This window comes from Pseudomyrmex gracilis, unplaced genomic scaffold, assembly GCF_002006095.1.
Source record: "Pseudomyrmex gracilis isolate BER0280 unplaced genomic scaffold, ASM200609v1 scaffold_399, whole genome shotgun sequence".
Lineage (NCBI taxonomy): Eukaryota > Metazoa > Arthropoda > Insecta > Hymenoptera > Formicidae > Pseudomyrmex > Pseudomyrmex gracilis.
Window position 1 is genome coordinate 66,496 of NW_018020983.1, and position 26,656 is coordinate 93,151.

Consider the following 26,656-nt stretch of genomic DNA (forward strand, 5'->3'; position numbering starts at 1 on the left):
TGAGTATGTGTCACGAACTGCCTGAGTTCTACCAAAGAGATACGAGCACATCCATCTTAAAACAGAGTTAGAGAAATTCATTTCCATCATTTTGTTGATCAGTCGTCGATGGTTGACATTATCGAAAGCCTTAGTGAAATCAAAGAATACCGCAATCGTGACTTTTCTCTGATCCGCAGCTTCCCTTACATCATCAAGGACTCTGATGAGCGCGGTCTCAGTAGAATATCCCCGCCTATAGGCATTCTGATATGGATCCAGTAAATTGTTAGGTTCTAGATATTCCACCATCTGTCGCGCGGCAATTCGTTCGAGTGCCTTCGACAGCACACAAAGCAGAGAGATCGGCCTGTAATGCTGTAGTTCCGAAGGAGATTTTACTTTCGGCACTGGACAGACCAAGGCAGATCTCCAGATAGTGGGAAATACTCCACTATTNAANCTGTAATTAAAAATGTGTGTGAGAACAGGAAGAATGCAAGGCATGGCCAATCTGATGAGATCCCGCGAGACACCATCATGTCCAGTTGAGTTCGAGGCAATAGTAGATACTGCCGTTCTGACCTTGGCGTCTTCAACATTTTTCCAGTAAAATTTCGACTCGTCATATGCAAGTTCACCTAAGAGAGAGAGAGAAAGAGAGAAATGTATAGACAGCAAGTCGTTCCAAGGCGAGAAGAGAGTTTCTTGACCTTCCCCCTCGGGGATCGCGTCGGGAAACCAGTTGAAATCGGCGCGACTGTGCCTACGTTCGTGTAATGCTTTAAATTAGATCGCGTTTCAGATATGTCCTTTGAAAACAGCGCAGCTGCATCCGCGAGAGAGTAACTTCATTTGCTTAAGACCAGAAACTCCGGGACTCTCGGGCTTTTACTCTGACGAGGTAGGCTACACTCCGCAGAGTAATCTCCGTTTGAATTGCCCGGGCAAATTGTAGAAACGTGATATTTGCAACGCAATCGGAACCGATGCCATCTGCGTTGCGCATCACTCAAGTTCGTAAAAAAAAGGAAAGAAAAAAAAATAGAAAAAATTGTGATAGAAGATCTTTTACAGTTTCAAACCGCTGATATCGTTAAATTAATTTTGGATAGTTTTCATCAATATTGCATTATTAAAATTACATTACATATACACATACATGTAGTTAGATATAAAAAAGTGTCTGAATTAAGAGAGAGATATTACATTAAAACAAATATATTCTCTACATCGCTTGTGTGTTATTTTTCCCGTGAGAATTTTTATTTCATCATTTCTATTTCCGTGAATAAAAATGTAAACGTTTTTTTCCGAGCAGAAAGGCAGAAAATTTATCTCTCTCTCTCTCTTTCTCTTTTGCGCAATTTTCGTGCGTGACGGTAGTATTTGATTAAAGTTCGTTATCAAATTATAAGATACTTGTAATTGATTAAAAAGAGCTTACGCGCTCGGTAATTGGCTGTTCGAACGGATAGTGCGACTCTAAATAGCACCGACTATCCGATTATTTGGTCTTTCTCGATGATCGATCTTCACAGAGTTTGCGTAACCAGAGTATTTCTCTCTTACACGCGCGCGTAAATATGGCTTCTCTTGTCCGGTCGTGCTCTTCACTCGCCGACGAGTTAACATCATCGAACCACCTCCAGAACAATGTAAATCAGATCGGATTTCGGAACCGATAACCGACAGTTGCAACCGATACAAGCCCGCGCGGAGTAACGCGCGGAGTTCGTTTACACGCATTTATTTCGCGGCCACGGGATGGATAAAAAGCGCGTCTATAGAATTTATCGAGTGGACGAAACTTTTAACTACGAGAAAATAAAAAAGAACACACACCCGATCCTCCCCCTCCCCCCTGTTTCCGGAATAACCATCGGAAAAGTCGTTCGAGCGATAATTAAACTTCGCTCGCGCTGTAACGTCGCGATGTTATAGCAATGTTTTTTTTATTACGGAAAACTTGAATACAACTCTCTTGTTCTCTCGAACGGCGAAAAAAAATAAATAAATAAATAAATAAATCTGATCGAAGTGGTTTGTTGACTTTTATTTTCGGTCGGTCAAACTCGGGGAAACGCGGCGCTGCGCGGTACTGACATTTCAGAAAAAAGAGCAGGTAAAGCTTACTACGAGAAGAGCTTATGCAAGCTTGTGCGTTAATGAAAGAACTTTTTTACACATTTTCTCTTAACGTATTTTATAAAACGTCCGTGCTGCAGTTAGTTAGTTATTTCGTTTCGTTACACTTTATATACATTAAGAGCGCGTATACAAAATTACTTCCACATCAACACACACTTAGTATTAATTATGTCTTCTTGCTTCAGTTCCGTCTTACATTTTCATGATAATTCTATTTTTAATGACATGCAATAAGAGAGAGTTACGAAATATTGATTCTCGGATTACTCGGCTTTAATGCTCGGCTTTTAGTGCTGAGAATACGTGCTGATATCCACGATTAAATTTGTTCGTCATGTAATTTATTATTATCAGCCGATATATTGAACGTATGTACTTCGAATTGGATATGTTATACAATTATGCATCGTACACGCGCACACGTTTACGTAACACATTTATTTATACGACACATTTATTTGAAATACACGTGTCGTGCGTTCTCAACGTTAAATTATTCTAAAAGAAACTTTTTCGTGACTTTTGTTACGTAACTCGGGTCGCGAGTAATAAAATCCGCGCGCTCATCAACTCGCGCGTGTCCTCGCGATTGTGTTAATTACCGGCGATGGTTATCGAGTCGTCCCGATCGAGTCGTTCCCTCGGAGCAAAGCGCTCGCGAGGATTTAACGCGAATTAAATCCCAGGCTGTGCATACATCGGTTCTTCGCTTGTTCCGCTTTGCCGGGCACTGAAAATGGATTCGGTGAACGCGCGAAACGCGGTTTTGGATTGTCGAACGGAACGAACAAAGGTTCTCTTCTAGGTAGTTTCTTGATTGCGTCCAAGTGCGGCGCACAAGCTGCGAGAGCGAGTTCATCGAGAGCCGCGCGTGTGTTAACGCCGCTCACGGCGGTGTTTTCTCATCGAACAATCGGTACTTGCCAAGTGCGGTTGAGAGAATATTTCATAATTGCTCGAGCGGCTTTTGTAATCGACAGTGCGAACGATACTTTGATTCGACCGAGTGTAATTTCCTCTTCAATGGAAGTCCGATTGCGCGCCCGACAAATAATTGCAAATCTGTTGAGAGAAGCTAGAATATATTTTATTACGAATATATTTTATATATATTATCTACGAGAGAGAAAATGTGTATCCGATAATATATGACACCCGTGAAAAAACTCAACGAATTTTATTGCAAACTTATTTCCCGATTCTCTCTGATTGAGACCATTACTGATATAGTGTGTACGAGACAACAACAACAACAACAACAACAACAACAACAACAACAACAACAATAATAATGTAACAACGCGCGATATGATCGAATAAGGCAATTCGAATGCAAATTTCGCTTGACACACAAATAACGTGTGTAATCTGCTTCGAACGCGATACACTGTACAAGCGTGTCACAAGATTGACGACTACGTGTACGCGAACGCGACCGATATATCGATATATCGATATTTACAAATTACTTTAACGAGAGAGAATCTCTTTCGCAATTTGCGACATATATCTGGTTATCTAATATACTGAATATACTGTTCTCGCGTTACGACACGCGCATTTTGTACGTCTGTACGCACGAGCGCGAGTACGTACGTACACGTTGGATTGTACAATAATACGTGTGTGCTTTAAATGTGCCGAATGAGCATTTCTGCACGCGGGACGCGACTTTATTGGCTTTGCATATTTACTTAGCGGAGACGTTCCGCCTTACATCGCATCGTCGTCATGAGGGAGTTGCATAACGCGCGATGCATAGATAACGACAAAAAAAAAGAAGAGATCGGAAGAAAACCAAACAACAACTAAACAGATTGGATATTTAACATTCGCGGAACGAACGACGATTCGTTTATTCCCTGGCAGCGCGTCGATATGCTCCGCGCTTCCTCGACGCGTTTTCCGTCGTGGTTTTAATTACGCGTTGAGCATTGCATAATGAGCTCACCTTAACTTTGTGCTAATGTATCAAAGCTCCCTGCGAACGACTGTCGCATTGTTTAAAACATGCCGCTCGTCTCGGAAAATGTTCACGGTCTGTCTTTACTTCACCGCGAAGTTCGGATGACATTTAAGAAGTTCTGCTTCGTATATACGCAACCGAATTGCTAAAAATGTCAGATCCGTCACCCGATTTGTATAATACGCTAAAATTAACGTCGCTAATATAGCGAATTTATTACATCTTCTCAGCGAGTCGCAAGTCAAGAAATATAATTAACTTGTTTTCAATTTTACAAGGTAGATCTGCTTGTATATGCATTTTTTTTTTTTTTTATTGTATCACCGACTTTATTGTATCTACGTGTTTTTGCGTAACTGTTTTTTGTTGTTGCAAAACATGTATTTTTGATCGTATTTATTTTATCTTCTCAGAATATTCAAATAATACATACAATATGTTGATTAGATAAAATTCGGAAAGATTTTTATATGATATTGTATTGTGATATATATATATATATATGTAAGAATATGATTTTGACAGATAAGAGCGGCGCGCGCGATGTGGGAGTCGTTTGATTAAGTCTTCGCCGTCGCTAATCGGAATTTATTACTATTTATATCGAAGTAGAACATCGACACATACACACGTACACACACACGGGACGACGACGGGACGTGAAGCGCGTAGAATCAATAACTGGTGTAACATAAAATCGTCTAAAAATTTCTTTTGAGTTGGCAAAAGCAGGGTAAAAATAATAAAAAAACAAAAGTGATGGGCGACTGCAGGTAATGATTAATTCACAATCGCTCACACTGACGTCGCGGGGACACGCGACTTCGATCGAATCGCTAAGCGGAATCGCGTGCGATGTGCGTCACTTTTTGCGATGTGCGCAACAATTGCTTTCTTCCAGCATCGTTTTAAAGAAAAACGACGATATAACCGGTCGGAACATGAGACTCCGAGCTTACTTAATTACCGCATACGCGATAAGATTAATTCTGTTTCCTGCTAGGGAATGAGAAAATAGAAACCGACCGCTGCGGGCATTTCTTTCATCTCTTTCGTTCGCGAGCCGTATCCTATAATATTTATAGCTTGTGCGCATTACGCGGATGCAATGGAAAGCCTGTACCGCATAATGAGACGTGCGGGCGTTGGTTGCGCTTGCCGTTTGATTAACCAGTTCCTGCCGCGTTTACTGCGCGATTTCGAAAGGTTACAGACAGGTGTTGTTTTCGAAACACGCACATTCGGTTCGATTTGAAATGTGGGACCGGCATTTTACGAAATCCATGTAATTTTATTGTACCCACATACATACGTGAATAGCGTTTAGGTGTCGTAAGACTTTAACTACGAAGAGGCTAGTGGTCTGTCTCGGCGATAACGCGATACTTTTGCGAGCCGAATGACATTTTTATTATTAGACCGGCAAAAACGTCGATAAGATTGAGTCGCGTGAGAAACTTAAGTACAGCTTATACGGGAAGAAAGACTACCTTTGGCGCTAAAGCAGTTGATCTTCTCGATGTTATCGAAAAAAATTTCATTCATAAATAATCCGCGTGCGAATATATCGCGACGTGATTTCTTCCAGGAATTTTATTAGTCAAGAAATTTAAAGATCGCGTTGTTTGTACGAAAACTATGTTCGCACAAATTCGCGCGCAGTTGACAGAAATTGAGAATGATTAAATACGAAAATGTAATTTTCGTAGACAAAGTTTTCCGACGATTTTTATTTTCGAGAATTTTAAATTTGTCGAAGAATGTCGGAGACATTCAATCATCTCGAAAAAAAAAGTCTCGAAAGGCACGCTTGAACCGAGATAATATTTTCAGGGGTAGAAATTCTTATAGGATATCTACGTTTTTTCTTGTCGCTTTTTGCATCGTCGAAATTGCAGAAGAGCGTGTATCGGTAAATTCTGACCGGATTAGTTTATTCTATCACGCGCGCGCGCGGTGTGTGTGTGTGTGTGTACAGCGGGTTTCGACGGCGATATCCCGCGACGGTTTACCACGTACATAATACGTAAATACAGCCGGCCCGAAGCGCGCACAGTAGGGTACGAGCATTACACTTTAGGTGCACAAAGCGCACGGTCGTTTGGGAACGGCAGTAAACGAGCGATTGACGATGTACATCGGGAGATACCGCGCGTTCCGCACTCCGCGGTGACCCACTTCGGCGATCCCCGAGAATTCCGTTCGGTGTTCGCCCTAAGAGAAGCCTAAACTCCTTCGCCGCAACTGTCAAGAGAGTTATGGGAGTAGTGTGTGTCCGTGTGATAAGCTGCCTGCAGCATCCCATGAAGTATACAAGGGAAGTTCGTCAGATCGAGGGAACACGAAACGTGTCGGGGATGAAGATTTCACGTTTCAGAAGATTCGGAAATACTCCGTTTTCCGAATTCTTCGTCCATTTTGCGAAATTGTACGATTTAAAACGGGTAATTGTCCGTACAAGAGCGATAACGGACGGTTTCCGTTTGAGACACTTCCGTTGAAAAATTAATTTATAAACATTTCTAATGGAAAAATAAGATCCCGTGTTCGAACGAATTGATTTCGATTGTGTGAGAAATGTTATTATTGGATAAATGCTTACATTAATTTTGTCTGAACGGATAGTACAAATCTACCTTATTTACTCGGTTGTAAAAATACATATTTACGTACGTTTTCAAAATTCATTTGGCTCTCGTGCAAATTTGTGTATAAAAGAGTTTGTTTACTTTTTATCACGCGCGTCATATCGCCCGGGTTTGTGACGGTATTTTTTTAAATTATATTACACGCCTTCATTATGCGCGTTGTTTCGACAATGCGCGCCGATCGTTCCCGCAATGTTCCCGCACGATCAAGTGCATCGCCCCCGAATGTTAACGTATGTATATTTACCCTCGCTATCGGCTATAAACAGCAGACGCAGAGAGTCGCAGTCCATAGAGCATCACGCACACTTTCGTTTCTCGCACGCTATCTCGCCTTCATTGAAACGCGCGCGGATAATTTTAACACGGTCGTTGAAATTGTGCAGCCTCGTTCGTGCGGATTGTGACAAAGAGCGAGGTCGGCCGTTAGGAACGTTCCTTCCAACTGGTATAGTCTTTTCCGATTCCATTAATAGTCTCTCAGCCGCATTGCTCTACGCCTAGCTTCTTCTCTTCGACGAGCGGTCGCGCTCTCTGGCTCTAAGGCGGGACGCTGTGGAGAAAGAGACGCGTCGACATCCGATACGAAAATCACAGTAATACAGAATACGCGGCGAGTATCAATCTCGCGCGTCTCTCTCGTCACGGAACCTCGTCAAATATCGAATCGTGAAAAAAAACCTGGGATTTTAAGCAGTTTCACCTGGGACGCTTAAAAATTGACTTTGTTAATTATTTTTTAATTAAAACATGCAACAAAAATGACAATTCAATATGTTACTTAAATAGATGACACTCAAATTCTGCGGAAAATTTTTCATTATAAAAACGGAAAGGTCAAAGTTATTTTCCGAGAGAGAAAGGACCGTGTACTACATTTGTCTCTGAGAATCGTGAAATCACAGAGGTACACGTGTCGGTGCCGTGCTCCGTACACAAGTAAATCCTAATCGCTGTCAAGCCTAGCATGTCGTTAGCAGCAGCGACGGTAAGGTCTAATTAGCATAGACCACCGCTCGCGAAGCGGAAACCTTCCGATGTCGTATTTCTCGTCCGACTTCTCGAGCGACGTCGAGCACTTCTCGAAGCAAGTGCCTCGAGCATTCGGGAGGCGCAGAAGTAGGATCGGAAGAACGTGGAAACTCTTTGTCAGCGGGGAATTGCGATCGACTCGTATTTACACCGCGCCGAGTCCTTATGTCGCGCAATTATCTGTCGACTTTTCCGCTCTTCACGTTTTATCCGTGCCGCACTGACGTCAATCCCGAGCGAGGCGTTGTTCGTTCTCTCATTTTCGTCACAAAAGAAAAAAAACATATCATTGTCACAATTCTGACCGTCGAGATATTTGTTATTGCTCCCGTTTCGCAATTCGAGCGACGAAATCCGAGTTTTCCCGTAGAAAAAAAAAAAAAAAAAAAAAAGTCTTGCATATCGAGGCCCGAGAGGTGATTCAATTAAGGTATACGTGTCCGCCCACGAGAAAAACACGGTCGACTTCGTCGTATCGCGAGGAACGCGAGATTGTGTAACTTTTTGCAACAACGCGATGATTTGTAGATTTGGATCCGCGATAAAAAAAACTGATTATTGTTGCGTGCATATTTGCAGTTTCATCACTTTTCTTTTGTTTGTGTCATTGCTCAATTCTTTTAACAAATTGTATGACATTTGGGGATTTGGAAACTTCCTAGCAACGATCGCCCGCGCATCAGGTCTTCGGTTGCGTAAAATGATCGAGTATTACATCATTCGTCAAGAAGCTTCATTCATCGCGAAAAGGAATTCGAGGTGTGCGTATGTGTGTTACGTGTGTAAATATATATCTCGCCGTAGATAAAAGTTGGACAACTTCGCTTATCGACTGGTGTCAAATAATAACTCTGTTTCTGTGCCATACTGCGAACACCAACTCGCAAGAGTAACTTTACGCCTGTTTCACATCGCTGGTTTTTCCGATGAACCTTTTACACATCGATTCGGCGGCAAAGACAAAATTGTTTACATAGTCTGATGACTGCGAACCGCTTTGTGTCGCACGCAGATGCGTCAATGTCCTCTCTGCACCAGTTGGAACTGTGTAAAACTAAATAAAAAGAAAGAAAACGAGAGACCTTTTTACCTTTGAAAAGATCGTAAATAATGTCTCATATGAGCATATAAATAAAAATTAGTCATCTCTCCATTTCCATCGTGAAAGATTTATTTGATTTTTACTGCGCTCTCTCTATAGATACAAGAAATTGGTTTTTCTCAGGATCAGTTCGCGAAATTTTCAAACTTACTATTTATTATTTTATTTAGATATTTTTTTGTTTTATTACGCGTTAAAGGATTTACTATTAAAAGATTATAAAGAATTATTCCTTTCTCTCTCTCTCTCTCTCTCTCTCTTTTTCTCTCTTCGCGACTAAGTAATCTCTGGAAGCATCTGTTTAAGCTTTCTGACCTGTTTTTGCATTTCTGCGCGCAAAAACTTTCAGTCGCACGATCGTTCTCAAGAGAGTGTAAATTTTTTATTCCGTTTATTTCTTCCGGTCGACGGGAATGTGTATAGACTGTGTTTTAATGACAAGAGTCAGTAAGACGCGCGCGCGCGTGCATATCCTTGCTGAAACAGAGCTGAAACTGATGAAAAATTATGATCTGTTCACTTTCGCAAAAAGCCCACGGGTCTCTTTTTTCGACGAGAGAGTTTCTCACCCGACCTAGTTTCCACGCCGTGTGCTTGCGTCACACTGGAAATTATATCGCATAAGGGATCTCTCCCTCCCTCGGCAACCTCGTGGAGTCGATCGCGAATGAATAGTTAATCAGACGAATTACAAGCCAAATAACACATCGGACACAAAAGTTTTCAATAGTTATAACATTGCGGTTATTCTTAACTTTGAGTCGTGTAATTTCTTCTTCTATGTAATTTTGCGTTGAAGGTATCCGATTCAAAAATAAGAACACACAGTGCGATTTCCGAATAAAAATCTGTGACACAGCGCCGTGAAAGAGTCCGAGCTTTCAATATAATATAAATACGCTTTTCAATACAATATAATAAATTATACGCGTAATTTAGTCCACTTGTGTTTTATTTATTTTCTCCAACTTCCGGAAACGAGAGTGAAACATATTTATTTCGCATTCACCGACAGTAATTGCTTTATCACGGCAGAAATCCACCCGCCACGAGGTAGCCATTTCCTGTGAATTCGAAACACGCGGCGACTTTTCCGCGCGTCGCTGTCTCTCCGATAAAAGGACGAGAGCAATCGACCACCACCACTTCACAAATGACTTTTGCTTGAGATATGAAGTTTCTTCGATTAAAAGTATTTTTAACACGTTTATTTATAGTTATCGTAATTTCGTTCTAGTTTCGGTTCTGTGTTGACACGACATACATTTCTCAGGTAAAGTAATTACTTCGCTCTTCAACTCGCGAAGAGATGAGTCAGCTCGATTCTCGATTATCAAATTACTTTCTGATGATGACGAACTTGTACGTGAAATACGCTGAATATTAAACTATTATGCGTAACATTCAATGCAATTTCGAACATTTGCTTTGCGCATTTGATTGAATTTTTTGCTCGTGAATTTTTCATTGTCGCGATATATATGCAGACACACACGCACACACACACACCTCGCATTCCCTGAGAGGTGCTTGTCACTTGTACATGCGTGAGCTTTTTCTCGTGTTTCTCGCCAAACCGGCCTGCATTATCCAGGAGCGCGCGCGTTGTGCGGCCATTTACGTAATTGCAAAGTGGAGTTGTGCATTTCGAACCCACCCCCGTCCAAAAACCGCCAAGCCTCCGCGCTTCCGTTTTCCATACGAAACGAAAGCGAAATGGAAGCTGCGAGAGAACCGAACCGAGCCTTCGTCGTTTGTGTCTTCGATTCGCGGTTTGCGATTTCGTGACAGAGCGTTGGGCACGCGGAAACGCGAAAAGTAGGTCAATGGGCCAAGCGCGCGCCGTCTCCTCCGAGTATCGAACGTGCATCTGCATCTGCACGCGCGTGCCGAGGGTGCCTCGTTTCTCTCACTCCCACCCTCTCGACGTGACCTCAGCGGGTAACGCACGGGGTTGTCGGTCGCGGAGAGGGGAAAGTAATTTAGCGTTTAACGAAAGGGATTTTTTGCGCGGAATACACGTCCGTAAGAGATGATTAGTTTTTCTTTTTAATCTATCGAGTTTTTCGAGTAAAATCAATTATTCTTCATCAAATAATTGCGTGTGTGTAGCCTCTAAAACGGAATAAAATATTTCGGAAACTGTATCGGGTATACGCACACACATACACACACGTATATTTGTTTTTTAATCAGGAAGAATCTTTTTACTCTTATTTTTTCTAATTATTTCTCTGTCTTCCTCGTGTGATTTTTTTTATTTCGTCGGAATTAAAATTTATATATTGTCGCGTTGACAAAGGCGATAACGAGTTTAGTTTCTAGCTCGTTACAAACTACGAATTATAACGCTGTTCCGCGGTTGTTACGGCCGGCGTGACGCGCGGTATACGCGAGAGAATTTTGTGCAAACAGTCGTGTCGGTACACAACGGCGAAATAACGTAAATGTGTTCCGTTGTCCCGTATTTAGACAATAATACAACACAAGTTATGCTTTTATACAAGCGTAATGGAGAGCCGTGTTTGCGATCTGTTCTGGTTGTTACGTGCACGCACGCGCGCACGCAAAAGCACTTTTATATATGTATGTGTCTCTGGATGAAAATAAAACTCACTTACCGGTTGCGTCGTTTCAAAGCGCAACTTCGGGATTTTGTGCCGCACGAATTCGCGAACGCACAATACGTTACATGCATGTCAAAAATTTATATGTTCGCCGCGCCGTTCAATTTTGGTTTGCACAAAAAAACGCGGCGTTCTTTCATTTGCCTTGTTCGCGATTGATTTTTATTCATTGCTCATACATTTCGTGCTTCACACAGATAATTTCGCTTTGAATTTTATCGAAAGACTCGATCGACTTGAAACACAGCTTTGTTTTTATTGTTTTATTTAAATGAGAAGATAATAAGCTTTTGTGTTATTCCTCGATTGTTTCTTCGAGATTCGTATCTATTTGTGATTTATATTGACTCGATGTAATTCGTTAGCAAGAAATCCAAGCTCTTTCGGCGCTTTCTCTCTCGATTGTTTCAAACGAAAGGAACGTATTTCTCTTGTTGCGGACTTCTTGCGGTCGCGACACGGACATTGATCGCAAATAAAAAGAACGGCACGCGCGCATCGAGCGTTTCCGCAGTATAAAATAAATGCACGCGTCTGTTGTTGTATGCACTTTCGAGCTTACAAACGAGCGCACGACGAGGAGAGCGGGGGATGAAAACGCGAGAAAAAATTATCGCGCGGGTGGAAAGTTTATCGCTCGCGAAACCGATCGTTCAACCGATCGTTCAACCGATCGTGGTAAGCCTTTCCCAAGTGATTTTGGTACTTGTTTCTTTTTTCTTTTTTTTTTTTTTTTTGCAGGAATTTAATCGCATTTAAATGGCACAAAAAGTTCTCGCGTAATTCATTCTTATCCGAACAGCTGCGTTCGCTTTTATTTTTTTTTTTCCTATTCTAGTCTAATGATTTTCCGAGTAGGCGCGTAAAGTGTGCAAACGATGGAATGACGAGGCGCTTCGCGTAACTTTGTATCGAGAAATGTATATGTACGACGGCGATGGTGTATATCGATTGCGTGTCCGATAACTGAATTGGCGACTTTTATATTCCGAGTTTTTATGAAAATAATAAAATGAATGCACATTACACATTTATTTATATTGTATACATTATATCACATTCACACACATTGTGAGAATTTCGTAACAATAGATTTTTTTTTTTTAGGGGCACAGCTTCCGCTGTGAACTTCTAAGACAAATTTAGCGTAACGATGAATCGGGATTTTTGCTAGAGAGAGGGATTCGAGGTTAGCGCAAATGGAAATTGTGTTACGGAAACGGCGGGTGTTCGAAGCCATTAGATTCCGAGACAATGGCGGTGTTTACGTCGTACCTACTCAATATCCGCGCGTGTGTGAGTATCGATACTTAACACCGTAAATCCAGCTTGGCGACAAAGTACGTGCGCGCGTTCACCGCACGCAGGTGAATCACGTTTTTTCATGGACGCGTGTGTACACCGTATACGTATTAGTACACTAATATTGAATCGTTAAGTATAAAATATTTGATATGTACATACACAATGTGCGTGTGTGTATGTGCGTTGACGTTATACAAAGACAAAAGTCAGTCAGGTGTACCTACTACCCGAAGAGAACATACAAATGACGAGGAGACAAATAAAAGTATAACGCGTAAATGTGATGGGACAACGGAATTTACGTCGAAAATTTTTATCGCGTATATCTTTTACAAGCAGGCACAATGTCGCACAAAGCGCGCGTTGCTTAATATCGTTTGACATATTATTTAAATTGCAGATGCGAATACGTATATAGGGGAGATTTCATTTAAATTTTAAATGCGAATATTGAAATCCCACTTGGATTACCGCTCCGCTTAAACATTTAAACGAAAAATATCGTAAATTATGCATGGAAAAATGTAGGAGAATTAACGATCAGATGTGAGGGGAGTGTATAATATTTTGAACTTTCCATTGTGTTTAAGTTTCACGGCGAAAGTGTGGGCGTATATATTGTCTTATTCTGTTCACCTCTTTTTCCCGTCAAAACGGGAGTTGAAATGTGGAACGAGACCGGAAGAGAGAGGGGTACGCACAATTCTCTAGGGGGTGTACGGATTTAATTTTTCAGTTTTCCAACGCGCGTGCAGGATTTTGCCCGCGTGGCAATACGTCATTGTTACAATTTCTGCGGAATAATTAAAGTCTATTACGGGACGCGCGCAACGAATATACCGCAACGGGAATTCGAGCCGTGCATTTCTTTCACTCGATTAATTATAATTATATACGTACACACGTGATACACGCGTGCATTTTCGCATCTCGTTCCATCTTACTCCCTCACCCCCGACGCGATTAATTCTTTTACCGTTTTATTTCAAGATTTAATTATTGTCTCTGATGTGGTTAATCATTTTGCCTGGTCTCGTTACAGTTACAAACGCGTGTCACAGATAACACACACATATGTATATATATAACGATGACGAATGCGATGTTTCAACTTCGCTACATGATGAAACAAAGAGTTGTTAAATCGAGTCGCGCTCGTCATTTTCCCCTCAAAGTTCTCGGATTCTCGTATGACTCTCTTGTGTGATGCGATTAGATATATTTGTGTTGATTTTTACAACTATCGAATTACGCAGAATCTCTACCTTACTTCGTCTAAAGTTAATTTCGCGCGAATTAAATTGAAACTTTCAAATCAATATTTGTGATTAAATGCGCGATGAAATTCGATATCTAAACGATCGTGCGATTTGATTATCTTCTCGCGTCGAGAGAAATGTTACACACAGAATTGAATAACATTCACGCGATAACAGATTATTTTGCAAAACGATAATTTCTTGCTTTATAATCGAATGATAATCGTAGATAAATAGATTTATAACGTTTTCCGCGAGTCTATTTCAATTTTTACAATTCTATTTGCCATTTACATCGGAGGCAGAAGTTGAAAATACTCAGTGAAAATAAAGAGAATAATTTAACCAAGTATTAGAGTCGATACGAACCAATATGATGGATATGTACGTGCAAATGTGTTCCAACTGGCATATTTTTGCGAGAATAATTTATATATACATACAAGACCAAAGAGAAGCTCTTAAGAGTTCTACGTTATACATCACTCGCTGTATTGAGACAAGATGTACCGCCGTCCGTAAAAAGTCCCGTGTTGTCATTGTGCGGAGTCCCGCAATCCGCGCGCGCCCGGCGAGAAAAAGCTCTTAGCGAACTTTCGAAGAGTCGAAAACAGTTTCGACGTTTCGGCTCGTCAGCGACAGTGGTCGGAATAAGCCTTTTCCCTTCGCGGCGCGCGGGACACATTTATATTTCCTCGCTCTCATCCGCGCGAAGGGAAAGCATTCCGTTGAGAGCGGACGGCTTTACCGTTGGACGTTCCAGTTTCTCGGATCTATCGCAAATTATACGGAGATACAACAGCGTTCGACTCTGTTCGTCGAGCAATCGCCGATAACTGTACGTGCGGCAATCGCAGCGAATTACCTATAGGAGAATCACGGTCGAATCGCTAACGCTGGTTTTTGCAATGCGAATTATGCGGGCGCAATGATTGCGCACGTTCGATGCATGGTTTCACTTCAAAAAACGTGAATTCCGACGGGAATATTGATGTTTCGATTGATTCGCGCCGATTAATCGCTTTTCAAAAATGTGATTTATTCTCTGCGATACCTACTTTTGTTTACTTGAACAGAGTTGGAATATTTGGAAATAAATAAATATATACGACCGTTAGCTGAATATTCGCGGGTAATGTTGCGTACTGTGTACGCGTATGCTCTTTTTGTTGTATTTTTCTTTCACGCAATAAAAGTCCACAAATAAATAATTATTTTTTGATAAATAATTATTAATACGCTTGTGTTCTCAAAGTAAATACACACGCACACATATTTATATACAAATTAATATGTATTACTGGTCAATTATATACTCTTTTATAAACTCTGAAATTCTCTCTTCTATTAAATTGCAACATTTGTTGTGAGTTTAAAAAGTACTTACGGTTCGCGCGCAGAGTTTAAATGACGCACAGAGATGTTTCATTTTTATTAACTCTCGTAGAAAAGTCAAAAATTAACGGATTAATTGTAATAATTGGTCTTTCACGATCGTTATCGTGGTCTTGTAGCACCGTATGAGGGTGGAATATGGATGGTGAGGGTTCATCTGCCGGAGCACTACCCCTTCAAATCTCCTTCGATCGGCTTCATGAACAAAGTCTATCATCCCAACATTGACGAAGTCTCGGGCACCGTATGTCTAGACGTTATAAACCAGGCATGGACTGCCCTTTACGGTACGTATTCACTTACTCAGGGTCTCGTAAAACTCCGAAGCCTTTAAATTACGTCGAGATGTACTTGCGCACTTTTCGCTCGACTTAACTAAAAAGCAACGTAATCCGTCCTTTCCTTCAAGAATCACGTCAAGAAAAACTAGCTGTGCAGTATTTGTTTTTTTTTTTAGGATTTGTATTTTGTTTGTAATTTGCGTGTAAATTTGCACGACGTAAATGTCGAGAAATATCGACAAAAAAAAATAATATTGCGTCTTTTTCTCTGTTTCAGACTTATCGAATATTTTCGAGTCGTTCCTGCCTCAGTTGTTAACATATCCCAATCCGATCGATCCCCTAAACGGCGACGCTGCCGCGATGTATCTCCATAAACCCGAGGAGTACAAAAAGAAGGTAGCGGGTGAGTAAATATGAGCTTAATAAGTTTTTCCCCGTTAACGTGGCGGGACGAAGCGCGGCGAGCATCGTTGTGTGAGTTTTATGATCGCCGCCAATCGGTTCGGAGTAAAATTTTTGCCACACGAGAGACCCGAGATCGTTTCGGATCTGCCTTTGCGATTTCTCGTTTTTTCTTGCAATCTCTTGACTTTTTCTCCGACAGATTACGTCAGGAAGTACGCGACGGAAGAGGCGCTCAGGGAACAGGAGAAAATAGCCGGGAGCACCGGAAACGGGATGTCCTCCGACAGTGAGTCGTCGATGAGCGACTTCAGCGAGGATGAGGCGCAGGACATGGAGTTGTAACCAAATATATTACCATCCGTACCCATATCCTTAATCATCTCGATTCCCTGTAAGATCCTCGATCGCTCGTCCTACTACCAAATAGATGCTTACACCCGAGACTCCGAGCCTCACTTCTGGTGACGGCGACGAGCCGATCCTCGTCGCTGCTCTCGTCGTTCGTCGCTCGCACGCAAACGTCGCGCCCCAACACGGCAGAATGGGGGTTAGGTTGGTGAGATATGATGGTTGGGCGTAATCGGCCAACTCTCATGGCCCGACGAGAGTAACAGCGACCGAGGCGCACGAGGTAAAAACGGAGAATCGCGCATGGGGGTTTGTGTGCATTGCGCGCTTTTCTCGTCAAAGCGCGTCGTGTAGGTGCGTAATTTTTCGATCGCGCACACGACGACATATCTCTCCTCACGGTCATCCGAGCTCTGTTGATATTCCGTCGGTCTCGATCGGCTCCGCCGGCTTTGTTCGCTCTGTTTAATCGTATATTCTAATTGTCATGATCGCAATGATGATGAGGATGATGATGATGATAATGATGTGCTCGTCGAACACGCGATGATCAACGTAACGAAAAAAGAGTGTCCAACAAGAGTCTCCCCGCAAAGAGAGTCGGATTCTTTCTTTTCTCGAGAGCGCGAAGAAAAGGAAAGAAGTGAAGAAGAGAGAACGAAAGAGGACCACATTATACTGATATTCACGGGTTATCGTCCGCCGGTCTCGACGCAATGTCGATTCTCCCAAAATCGTTCGTAATGCACCGCATCGGCAATTCCGGCATCGATCGTTGTATCGCACACGATGCGTTTCTACTGTGCGTTATCTGCGACGATGCGTTTCTGTGTGATTGAGAAGCGAACCGTATAACATCGAAAACAATTAATATTTTCGCACGACGAAACGATAAAATACAAAACGAGTTCGACTTGCGTTTTTCTTGTTCTCGAGATTCTCTCGCCCTTGTTTTTTTTTTTCCAACTTTTTTTTTTGTCCGAACGTCGCAGATGGATATAACATCGCATTTTGATTGCGATATGTGTGATGGGATATCGCGATCGAAGGACATTTAAAACGGGAGAGATGCGCCAGGAGAAATTTTAACAATCTGGCATACAAAATGGTCGCATCTTCTCCGTCCGGCTAACGACTCCTTTGCTTCTATCTTAAATTTATATGTTAGCATCTATTTAGAAACTTACACTTTTTTTACACGCAAAATCGTTATCATTCGCTACTCATCGCTCTCATTATTTTGTGACGGATTATTACGTTATTGGAAGTTTGTTTTTTTTTTTAAAGGGTAAAGTGAGTTTCGTTCTCGCGCAAAAAACATTTTCTTTTCCCTGCAGTTGATCGATTTGAAAAAAAAAAAAAAAAAAAAAAAAATCAGCGCGCATGTCACGCGTCAGTTCACGGTTCTCCGCTTAAATGCAGACCAGGTCTTTTGTTTGACAACAAACACGCGAAAACAAATGTGATGGAGTATGGGTACTAGCACCGTCTTCCTTTTTTTTCCTGCCATCACCATTCCCAAAACGTTTCCCTCGCAGGGCAGCGCATCAGCGACCGATCGCCACGTCGTCTTCATTCGCGACAGCGGAGAGAAGATCAAATCCGTCGCATAAACGACAGCACGACATCGGGACGACGTCGCAGCCACCGTCCAAGATCGCGCGATCATGGAATTTCTTCGGAAGAACGAGTGTGAACGAGACGTCGAATATGTTCCAGACATCAGCGGCGTTCCATCTCGAATTTCGCGCATCTGGCAGTCAAAACGCGGAAGAAACACGGATGAACCAAGCCACGATACTCACTTCATCCTGCGTCCATTCTCCCGACGCGAATGTAAATTTAACTGATCCTGATGGGTGCGGATCGGACGCGAATTCCGTTCGCGAGAAATTTTAAGTCAATTTATACTTATATTTTAATCTCATTATTGTTACACTCTCGACTCTTATAGATTTCAATATTTAGAATTATTATTACTAAGAGAAGGACATAAGTAGCGAATCAAATTGGTTTGTTATAAATATTTATATTATACATAAGTGATTTTTTTCTTTTTTCTAACAATAAAATTCTAACAATAAAATTGGTATCAAGCTTGCGTTAAAAAAAAAAAAACAAAAAAAAGAAAAAACCAAACGAGATTCGGCTATTTAATAATAATTCGTCACATACATCCGCTATTTACACGTAGAGTATCCTGTGTTTTCGATCGTTTCGAAAGAGATATTAGAATTAAAAGGACACAAAATCAAAAATCTCAGGGAATTTCTGTTTGAGAAACATACGAAGAAAAAAAACTGTGGTTGTTATCATCGTTGAAAAGTGAGGAACAGACGAAATTCAAAAAATACGTAGCACAAATATGGGAAGCCGAGAAAATAACGAAATTTTTCTTAACAATTAACATATAATACACGCGCGAATGTCGATTTCGAGAAAAAGAACCAATTAAAAAAAATTAAAGAGTTGCTTAGTTAGGAAAAAGTGTAAATTTTATGAAGAATACAATTTTTGTTGTACAAACTTGTTTGTTTTGCTGCACAATAATCTGCGATCAATAGTATCTCGTTTCAAATTGATCTTCCTCCTTTGCATGATTTACATGTATGCAACGCGATTCTAACTATACGTAAGTACAGGCGTTATATTTCATTCAGTGCCTTCTCAGGCAGAAAAGCGTGCCTTATTATCTATCTCCCGTAAAGAGCCGCAAATCGGAAGTATAGTGAATATTTAGCGTTAACGAATCTCTGTCAATGAAATTAATTAATTACTTGTGAAGCAAAGCAATATACGGATGTTTTTACTTTTGAAAGTCAAAAATATATGTCGGAGGCGATTGCCAGCTTCAATAATTTTTTGCTGATAATTGAAATATAGTATACCACTACGGAAAGTAAGTCAGAAAAAATTATAACAAAAAGAAAATACTGATTTGAAACAATAATTGGAAAATTATTTGTTCAATTCTGAAAAAATAGTCTCTGACGAAAATTTGACGTAAGAATATCATTACTTTTCATTATATAATTAGACGTGGACGCGTAAATGGCTGCGCAGAACAACGCAGTTTACACTGTACATTTGTGCTTATTTCCGACTACAACACTTTGTTATTTTATTCATTTTAATAACTCTTGTTATATTTTGTTCGCCGTTAAACTTTGTTTAGGTATGATATATTTTATAAACCGTTGCGCTCACTTTTTACATAAATTTTAGACATGCACTTGTCAATTTTTAGAAAACCACAGTTAAAATTGAATAAAATCAGTATGAATTTTATATAAGTTAGAACCAGTGTGCACTTCTGATGTCTTCTTTTAATCTGTGCAATTATTTGTAAATAATCAAAGGAGATATGAAAAGTTCAAGAGCCATCGCGGTGAGATGTTGGCGCGCTAATGCTGTTATCGCAACAAAAACGTTAAATAACGATAATGCCGAATAAATAACGATAATTTCTATAAACAAAAAATATTTGTTTGTCGCGCGTCTATTATTGGAATGACACTTTAGTGGATACAAAAAATAAAAAAACTTTGTATTTATCCGTTATATACAAAACTTGATTATCACATGAATGCATATTCAAGCCAATCACGCAGGTAGCTCAATACTGACACGTTCGAATTAATCGGATCGTATTACAAAGATAAATAGCCTCGTGTCGGGTGTTTCCTTCAGAGATCCGATCGCAAAGGAGGATGAAAATATATTTTATTTTTCGCAAAATTCGCGCAGGCTCTTATTTCCTTTTATATGTTCTTTGAACTTGTATCTTAGAAACAAACTATCTCTTTGTTATGTGTGAAAATGATATTTTCTTTCAAAATTTCGTCAATTGCTTGTTATAATCGCCTCGTTGACTTTGCTTTTTTTCGTTATAATTATTTTAACGCTTCCCGAGACTTGGTGTGCAATCTACAACGTATGTATGTCGAAGAGAGAACTATACAGTTTTTATTCAGAGTGTGGAACACACACACACACACACATACACACACTTAGAATTATCAGCCGTACTTAGAGAGAAAGAGAGAGAGAGAGAGAGAGAGAGAAAACTGGAGAAAACTTCTGCTGCTATTCTTTTATTCACGCTGTATCTTGATGCAGAATGCGTCTCTTTATTTATGTAAGTTAGCGTAGTAGTTTTAACGCGTTAGCTAAGCATACATTCAGTCCAAGTGTCTCAACGGCACTGTACTTTTTAGGCTTCGTCGATTAAGAACCAAAAGAAAAAAAGCAATCATAAAACGTGCGTTTCCCATCGATCGTATCGATTGAGTTTCAAGTCGTCCTCTCAGATCTCACATCGTTGCTAATTGTATATGTAACATATAGAATAATTATTGACTAGTTATACGCATAAAATATACATACATATATCTTCGATCGTATTCGCATAATTCTACTATATATATATATATACATATATGTATACTATATATATATATGTATATATATATATATGTATACTATATATATATATATATGTATGATTTTACTAACGAAAGTTTTATTCAGGTCAGCGAAAGAATAATTTTAATAATCAGTTTTTTATATATGGTTCCTTTTGCAAATGTTGTTTGTTCCTCGTTATGTCGAAGCTCTTACCGCGGTTTTATTATCTTAAATCACTCGAACTCTTTCTGATCACTTTTCGCCAGTGTAAAAAAATAACCAAACAAACAAACAAACATGATTAACGCAAAAAACAAACATGATTTTCGCAGTGTGCGTAAAGTGTATTATCGAATCGGATATTTAATTAATTGTGCGCTTAGAGATTTATAATATTTATAGTAACACTTTTTTGTTTTAATGCGAATATATATATCTATTGCCTCTATTGTGTTCAAATCTTTTTGTAATGTTAAAAACTCGAAAGGCATATTTTTATACATGTATTGCAATGATATAATATAATAGCGATATAGCAGATGTTCTCTATCCTACGTCGAGTTTTCATAGCCATTTAATTTTCCCCTTTCGATCGCGTAAATAACGAACGTCGGTTATATATATACATATATATATAATATTTTTATAATCGCACAGTGTACGAGCGACATTTTTCATGAACTTAGACCTTGTCGCGAATGCATTGACTTGTGTTGATATCATCCTTTAATTCTTGAATACGTGAATAAAATGTACATCTAAAGGATGCAAAGGAGTCGTTACGTTGAGAGAAAACACAAATTGTTTTTAAGTGAGAACTTTCGGAGTTGAAACGAGAGCATTTGAAACTACGATTATTGTGATTGATTGGATCTTAACTCTTCTCTGTGTTCGTAAATGTCACACATACGTCTTAATCGCAAAAATAGTAAGTATTCTTACAGGGACTATCACGGTATTTCCAAATCGATAAAAAACGATGCCGCGTGTTTGCCAAACTTGTGTCAACAATTCGCGATCGAAGGGCGAGGGACTCGTTCAGTCCGATTCAATTTGATCAGTCGACAAATTATATATATATATATACATACATATATGCACCGTGTAAAACACGACTCACAAATCCGTCAATTTTGCGGAAATCGCATTCACTGTTGTAACATCAACATAAAAAAAAAAAAAAAAAAAAGATATCCTTTCTCGACGCAGTCGATTTTCTCATTGTACAAAATTGTTAATTCTATATTTCTATACATGCGACATACATTTCTTTCTCAACAAAACGCACATTATACAAATATCGTTCGAGATTCCAGCGCAACGTATGAAGAAAAAAAAATTGAAGACATAACGACCGACTATTTTCTATTCATGTTCCGCCGGCGGAGCACGTTTCCTTCATTTTGGTGTCTTGTTGTTTCGTAGGATATCATCGCTGAGATTAGATAATGTGCGCGCACGCACGGGAGGAAGCGCAATTATCCACATTACTTCTCTTCATCGGTGAAAGAAAATGGCAATATTTTTGCTACTCGTTCGTAATTATATAATCGTCAATGTTATCGAGCATGCGGACGTGCAGCGCCACGAGCGTCAGACGCGCAATAATGGAATTTAACTTATAAAGTTGTAAACAAACAAACAAAAAAAAAAAAAAAAAAACGAAAAAACTACTAAACACGCAATCGTTAAGTCCCGATCGCCCGACAACGACAAGACGCAAAATTGTAGACCACACACCACTTCTCTGGAAATAGGCCGACAGTTATCTCTCTATACTCGCTCGATAGCAAACTCTCGTTTCTCGCTGTTCAAAAACCGCGGAAAATCGGAAAAAAAGAAAACAAACCGCAATCCCAATCTCCCAATTTAGATCCACAGCGATAAGAGAGAACGTTCTCTATAATCCATACGTATATTTATATAAAAAGTAGACAGTAAACGTCGACATTGTCGCGAAACGACGGCGAAGCAACGTCGAGCAAACGTGGGCGAACGCGTGTAAAAAATGTGTCTAATCATTTGCCGATCTCCGTGCAATTTGAACGCATTTTTTTAGGGCCGAGTGTTGCCGAGATGCAACATTCGACGAATATAAATTACAAAACTGAGGCAGGTCATTGTTTTATTCGCGCACGATATATTCTGTTATACTTCGTCGGGATCTTTGCGCCGAACATGTACGTTTTATTGACGCGCTGTCGCTTTGGGCAATATCGACGTTTGACGCAATGGACGACTTTCACGTGTGTTATTAATTAACCGCTTCAACGTTATATTGTTTCGTCAATTGTGCGAAAAACACACACTCAAACATCGTTTCCACGTAGATAAGCGAGACCATTTTCTCTACGACGCGGCGTCCAGGATAAAAGAGAAGAAACAAAATTCACAATTGCATTTTATATTCGCAGTAAAAGGAAAAAATAGCTCGTACCAAAAAAAAAAACGAAATATCAATATATAATTAAGTGAAATTAGTGACAAAAAGAGAATTCTTCGGAACACGCGCTCGCTTATGCATCTGGAAATGATAGGAATTTAATGTTTCAACTATAATGATGAGACGGAGATTTACAAGAGGAGTAAACAACGGAGAAAGAGAAATACCGTTTCTTAACGGCTCGCACTGCAATGAGCGTCTTACGTTATAATGAAATAAACAGATAAAGATAAGAAAATCAAGGGTCCATTAAAATTGCATTCAGTGAGCAAAACCGTACAAGTTATTTTAAATGATTATCTTAAAAACGTAATTTGTATTTATTGTTTTTTATACATATATACTTCAAAAAATAAATTATTGCATAATTTTGCACGTCAAAAACCAATTATATTAAATGAATACTTGAATGAATGAAACTTGAAAACGTAATTTGTATTAATTTTTTTACACATATATACTTTGAAAAAAAAATAAATTATTGCATAAATTTGTCAAAAACGTTTATAATAGTTTTGGATTTATTATAAGATGTAGTATAAAATAATTATAGATTCAAAAGAAACGTCATTAGGTGCGCGCCGCGAAGAAATCAGAAACCTGAGGGAGTGACAGGTGTGTTGATTACTTCGATCAACGCGGTGCGAGACAGATTTCTTCGATATAGATTTCGATATCGCTGGTAGTGTGACAAAGAAAAACTCTCTTCTCAAACGTAACACTTGTAGCGACGTATAAACAAAGAAAAAAAAATCCGCTAAGGAAGTTTGTAATAAGTCGTGGTAGTGACGACGATCGTCATTAACTCTGCAGTAACGTCGTACATTTTCCCCTCTCTCAAGTGGTTCCTAGTCACTGCCAAATACTTGTTGACGACGATTATCGTGAAAAGCGTGACCGGTGAGCTGCTGAAAGGAAATTTTTATTCTCTCGCTGCGTATCATTGGAAAACAACACGCCGCAAAACAAAAATGCACTTCGCGAAGTGTTCGAGTTATACTTAATAGATGATGTTCAAAAGCCCGCGAGGCGTAAATTATTGGCACACAAAAAACTGCCGTACTGCAGGGTTTACGGGGAATCGACGAGATATCTGTTAATTAACACAGGCAGAGCAAAGCTTTATAAACTAACGTAGTGATGATGATGATGACGATAAAGAAGTTTGGAACACTCGTTCGGAGGATTTGTTCGGGGAACGGTTTCTATGTTCCATGTACAATCGTGATGATCGAATTATTGGTGTCTGTAGAGGTACATATATTTTCTTACGGTATATGGTAATTAGCTGCGCTGCTTCGGCTCGTGAAGGACCCGGTACCCTTGAATTGGTCATAACCGAAGCGAAGAAAGAGATCGCCGTCAGCGTGTCGTGATAAAAGTGCGGCGAGCATCTTCAGTTCTACAAAGCTTAGTAGCTTCGATGATGTCAAAAAACTTTTTGTAATAAAATTCGTATTCGTAGCCGAAACAATTCAAATGGAAATGTGTGTGCGTTGTGTTTCTTCGCTGAAATTTAGAATTTATATACGTAAAGAATATATATTATATTTTTTTTAAGCAAAGTGTGTTTAAAATACGGTCCAAAGGTGATATGAAACAGAGAGTGGAGAGACTTTTTTTTAAAAAAATTAATTTTGTCTTAATTCTAACATTCGATATAAATGCGATTATCGTTTAACGAGTTTAAGAGATCAGTATCTCTGCTATGTTAAATAAATCTTGATATAAAACTAAAAGAAAAATTGGTGTGATTTTTATTGTGACGCCATTGTGTATAGCGTAGCAAAAACTTCTGTAAGCTTGAAAAATACATATTTAACTTTGTTAAAAAAAAAAAAAAAAAAAAAGATAGATGTTATTCATTTTTGGACTTACGCGGTGGTTCTTGCCGTGTGAAGGAATTCTAAAGGACGAATTTAAGGGAACGGGCGCCTCAAAAGCTAGATGTAAAATTTTCTTAGAGGTACCTATGTTGTTTCGATATGTATGAATCGTCTATGTAAGATGCTGGTAATGTTAGCAAAACTAAAAAAAAATGATAACTGTCTCAACGACGAATATGCCGAGAAAAAAAGAATTGATCTCGAATATATAATAATCCGGCCTTTTTTTCCAGAAACATATATAAAGATGAGACAAAAATAATTCGACGATCTGTCATGTCTTTCAGATGCAACCAGACAGATTTCCCGAATTTGACCAATCACACAGAACGTCTTTCTACTTAGCACATGATATATGACGATGATTACGAACTCGCTGAATCCACATTCTCATGGTTCATGAACACAATAAAAAAAAAAAAAAACAATGACAACAATGAACATTATGCGCTACTAAAAATATTTATTATAAATAAGATATAACAAATATAAATATATATATATATATATATAAATATAAATATAAATATATTATATTGAATTAACGATGATTGAAAACAAGATGCAATTTTTTGGTACAATAAAATGAAAAGAACCAATATTGTGCGTATGAGTTTTATTAAGCCCATATTTGCTTTTATGAATATTTTTTAAATTTAGTCTTTATCTGAGTTTTTCTGTCATTATTATGTTTGCATACCGTATGTACACACGCGCGCACGCGCGCGCACATACACACACATACACACAATATACTATAAATAACATTTGCCACTCTAAAAGTATAAAAAATATAGATGATAAAACATGTAAAAATATAAGTCCAACTGTATTAAAAATACAAAATATTTCTTTTTAAACATATTTTTCTTATTAAAAAGAATGTGTTTTTTATGACTTTAAATTAAATGGCCATTTATCATATAAAAAGATTTTTATATTATCAACAATAAATAATTGCTCGATCGATAATATATCGTTATCAACAAAGGTAGACATCCTTTGCCGATAAAATCTTTAATAAGATATCGATAATCAATTATGTTATAATTGAAAAAAAAGGAGAGAATATAAGTAACCAATTATTTCAGTAAGCAAATGGCTAGCAGATTACTTGCAAATTTACCTAGTAAATTCGAGCAATATTGCAAAAGAGATCCGCGATGAAAAAGCTTGTATTCTAATAACATTATTTAACGACAAATTGTTTGGCAAATATCTAGCAGATCTGTTAAACGATTTTTTAAAACAGATCTGCTAAAAATTTTGTCATCAATCTGCCGTCAGTATGTCTAACAAATCTGTTCGGGTTTTGCTGACATTTTGTTGATAGATTATAGATAACAAATTTTATTACATTTTTGCTAGAATTTCACTGATAATCTTGAAAATAATATTCTGCGTCAAATCTGTTGTCTT

At 39.1% G+C, this 26,656-nt stretch overlaps 1 protein-coding gene across 3 annotated transcripts in view; it reads left to right on the forward strand.

Moving 5' to 3' along the window:
• LOC109860492 (ubiquitin-conjugating enzyme E2 H) overlaps nucleotides 1–25,662 on the forward strand; it is a 58,368-nt gene extending 32,706 nt beyond the window's left edge. For all 3 annotated transcript variants that reach the window (XM_020439599.1, XM_020439597.1, XM_020439598.1), the window contains exons 4-6: nucleotides 15,584–15,751; nucleotides 16,023–16,151; nucleotides 16,353–25,662. In XM_020439599.1, coding sequence (XP_020295188.1) covers nucleotides 15,584–15,751; nucleotides 16,023–16,151; nucleotides 16,353–16,495 — 440 coding nt within the window. In that variant the 3' untranslated portion in view covers nucleotides 16,496–25,662. The remainder of the gene's footprint in view (nucleotides 1–15,583; nucleotides 15,752–16,022; nucleotides 16,152–16,352) is intronic.
• The last annotated feature ends 994 nt before the right edge of the window (nucleotides 25,663–26,656 follow it).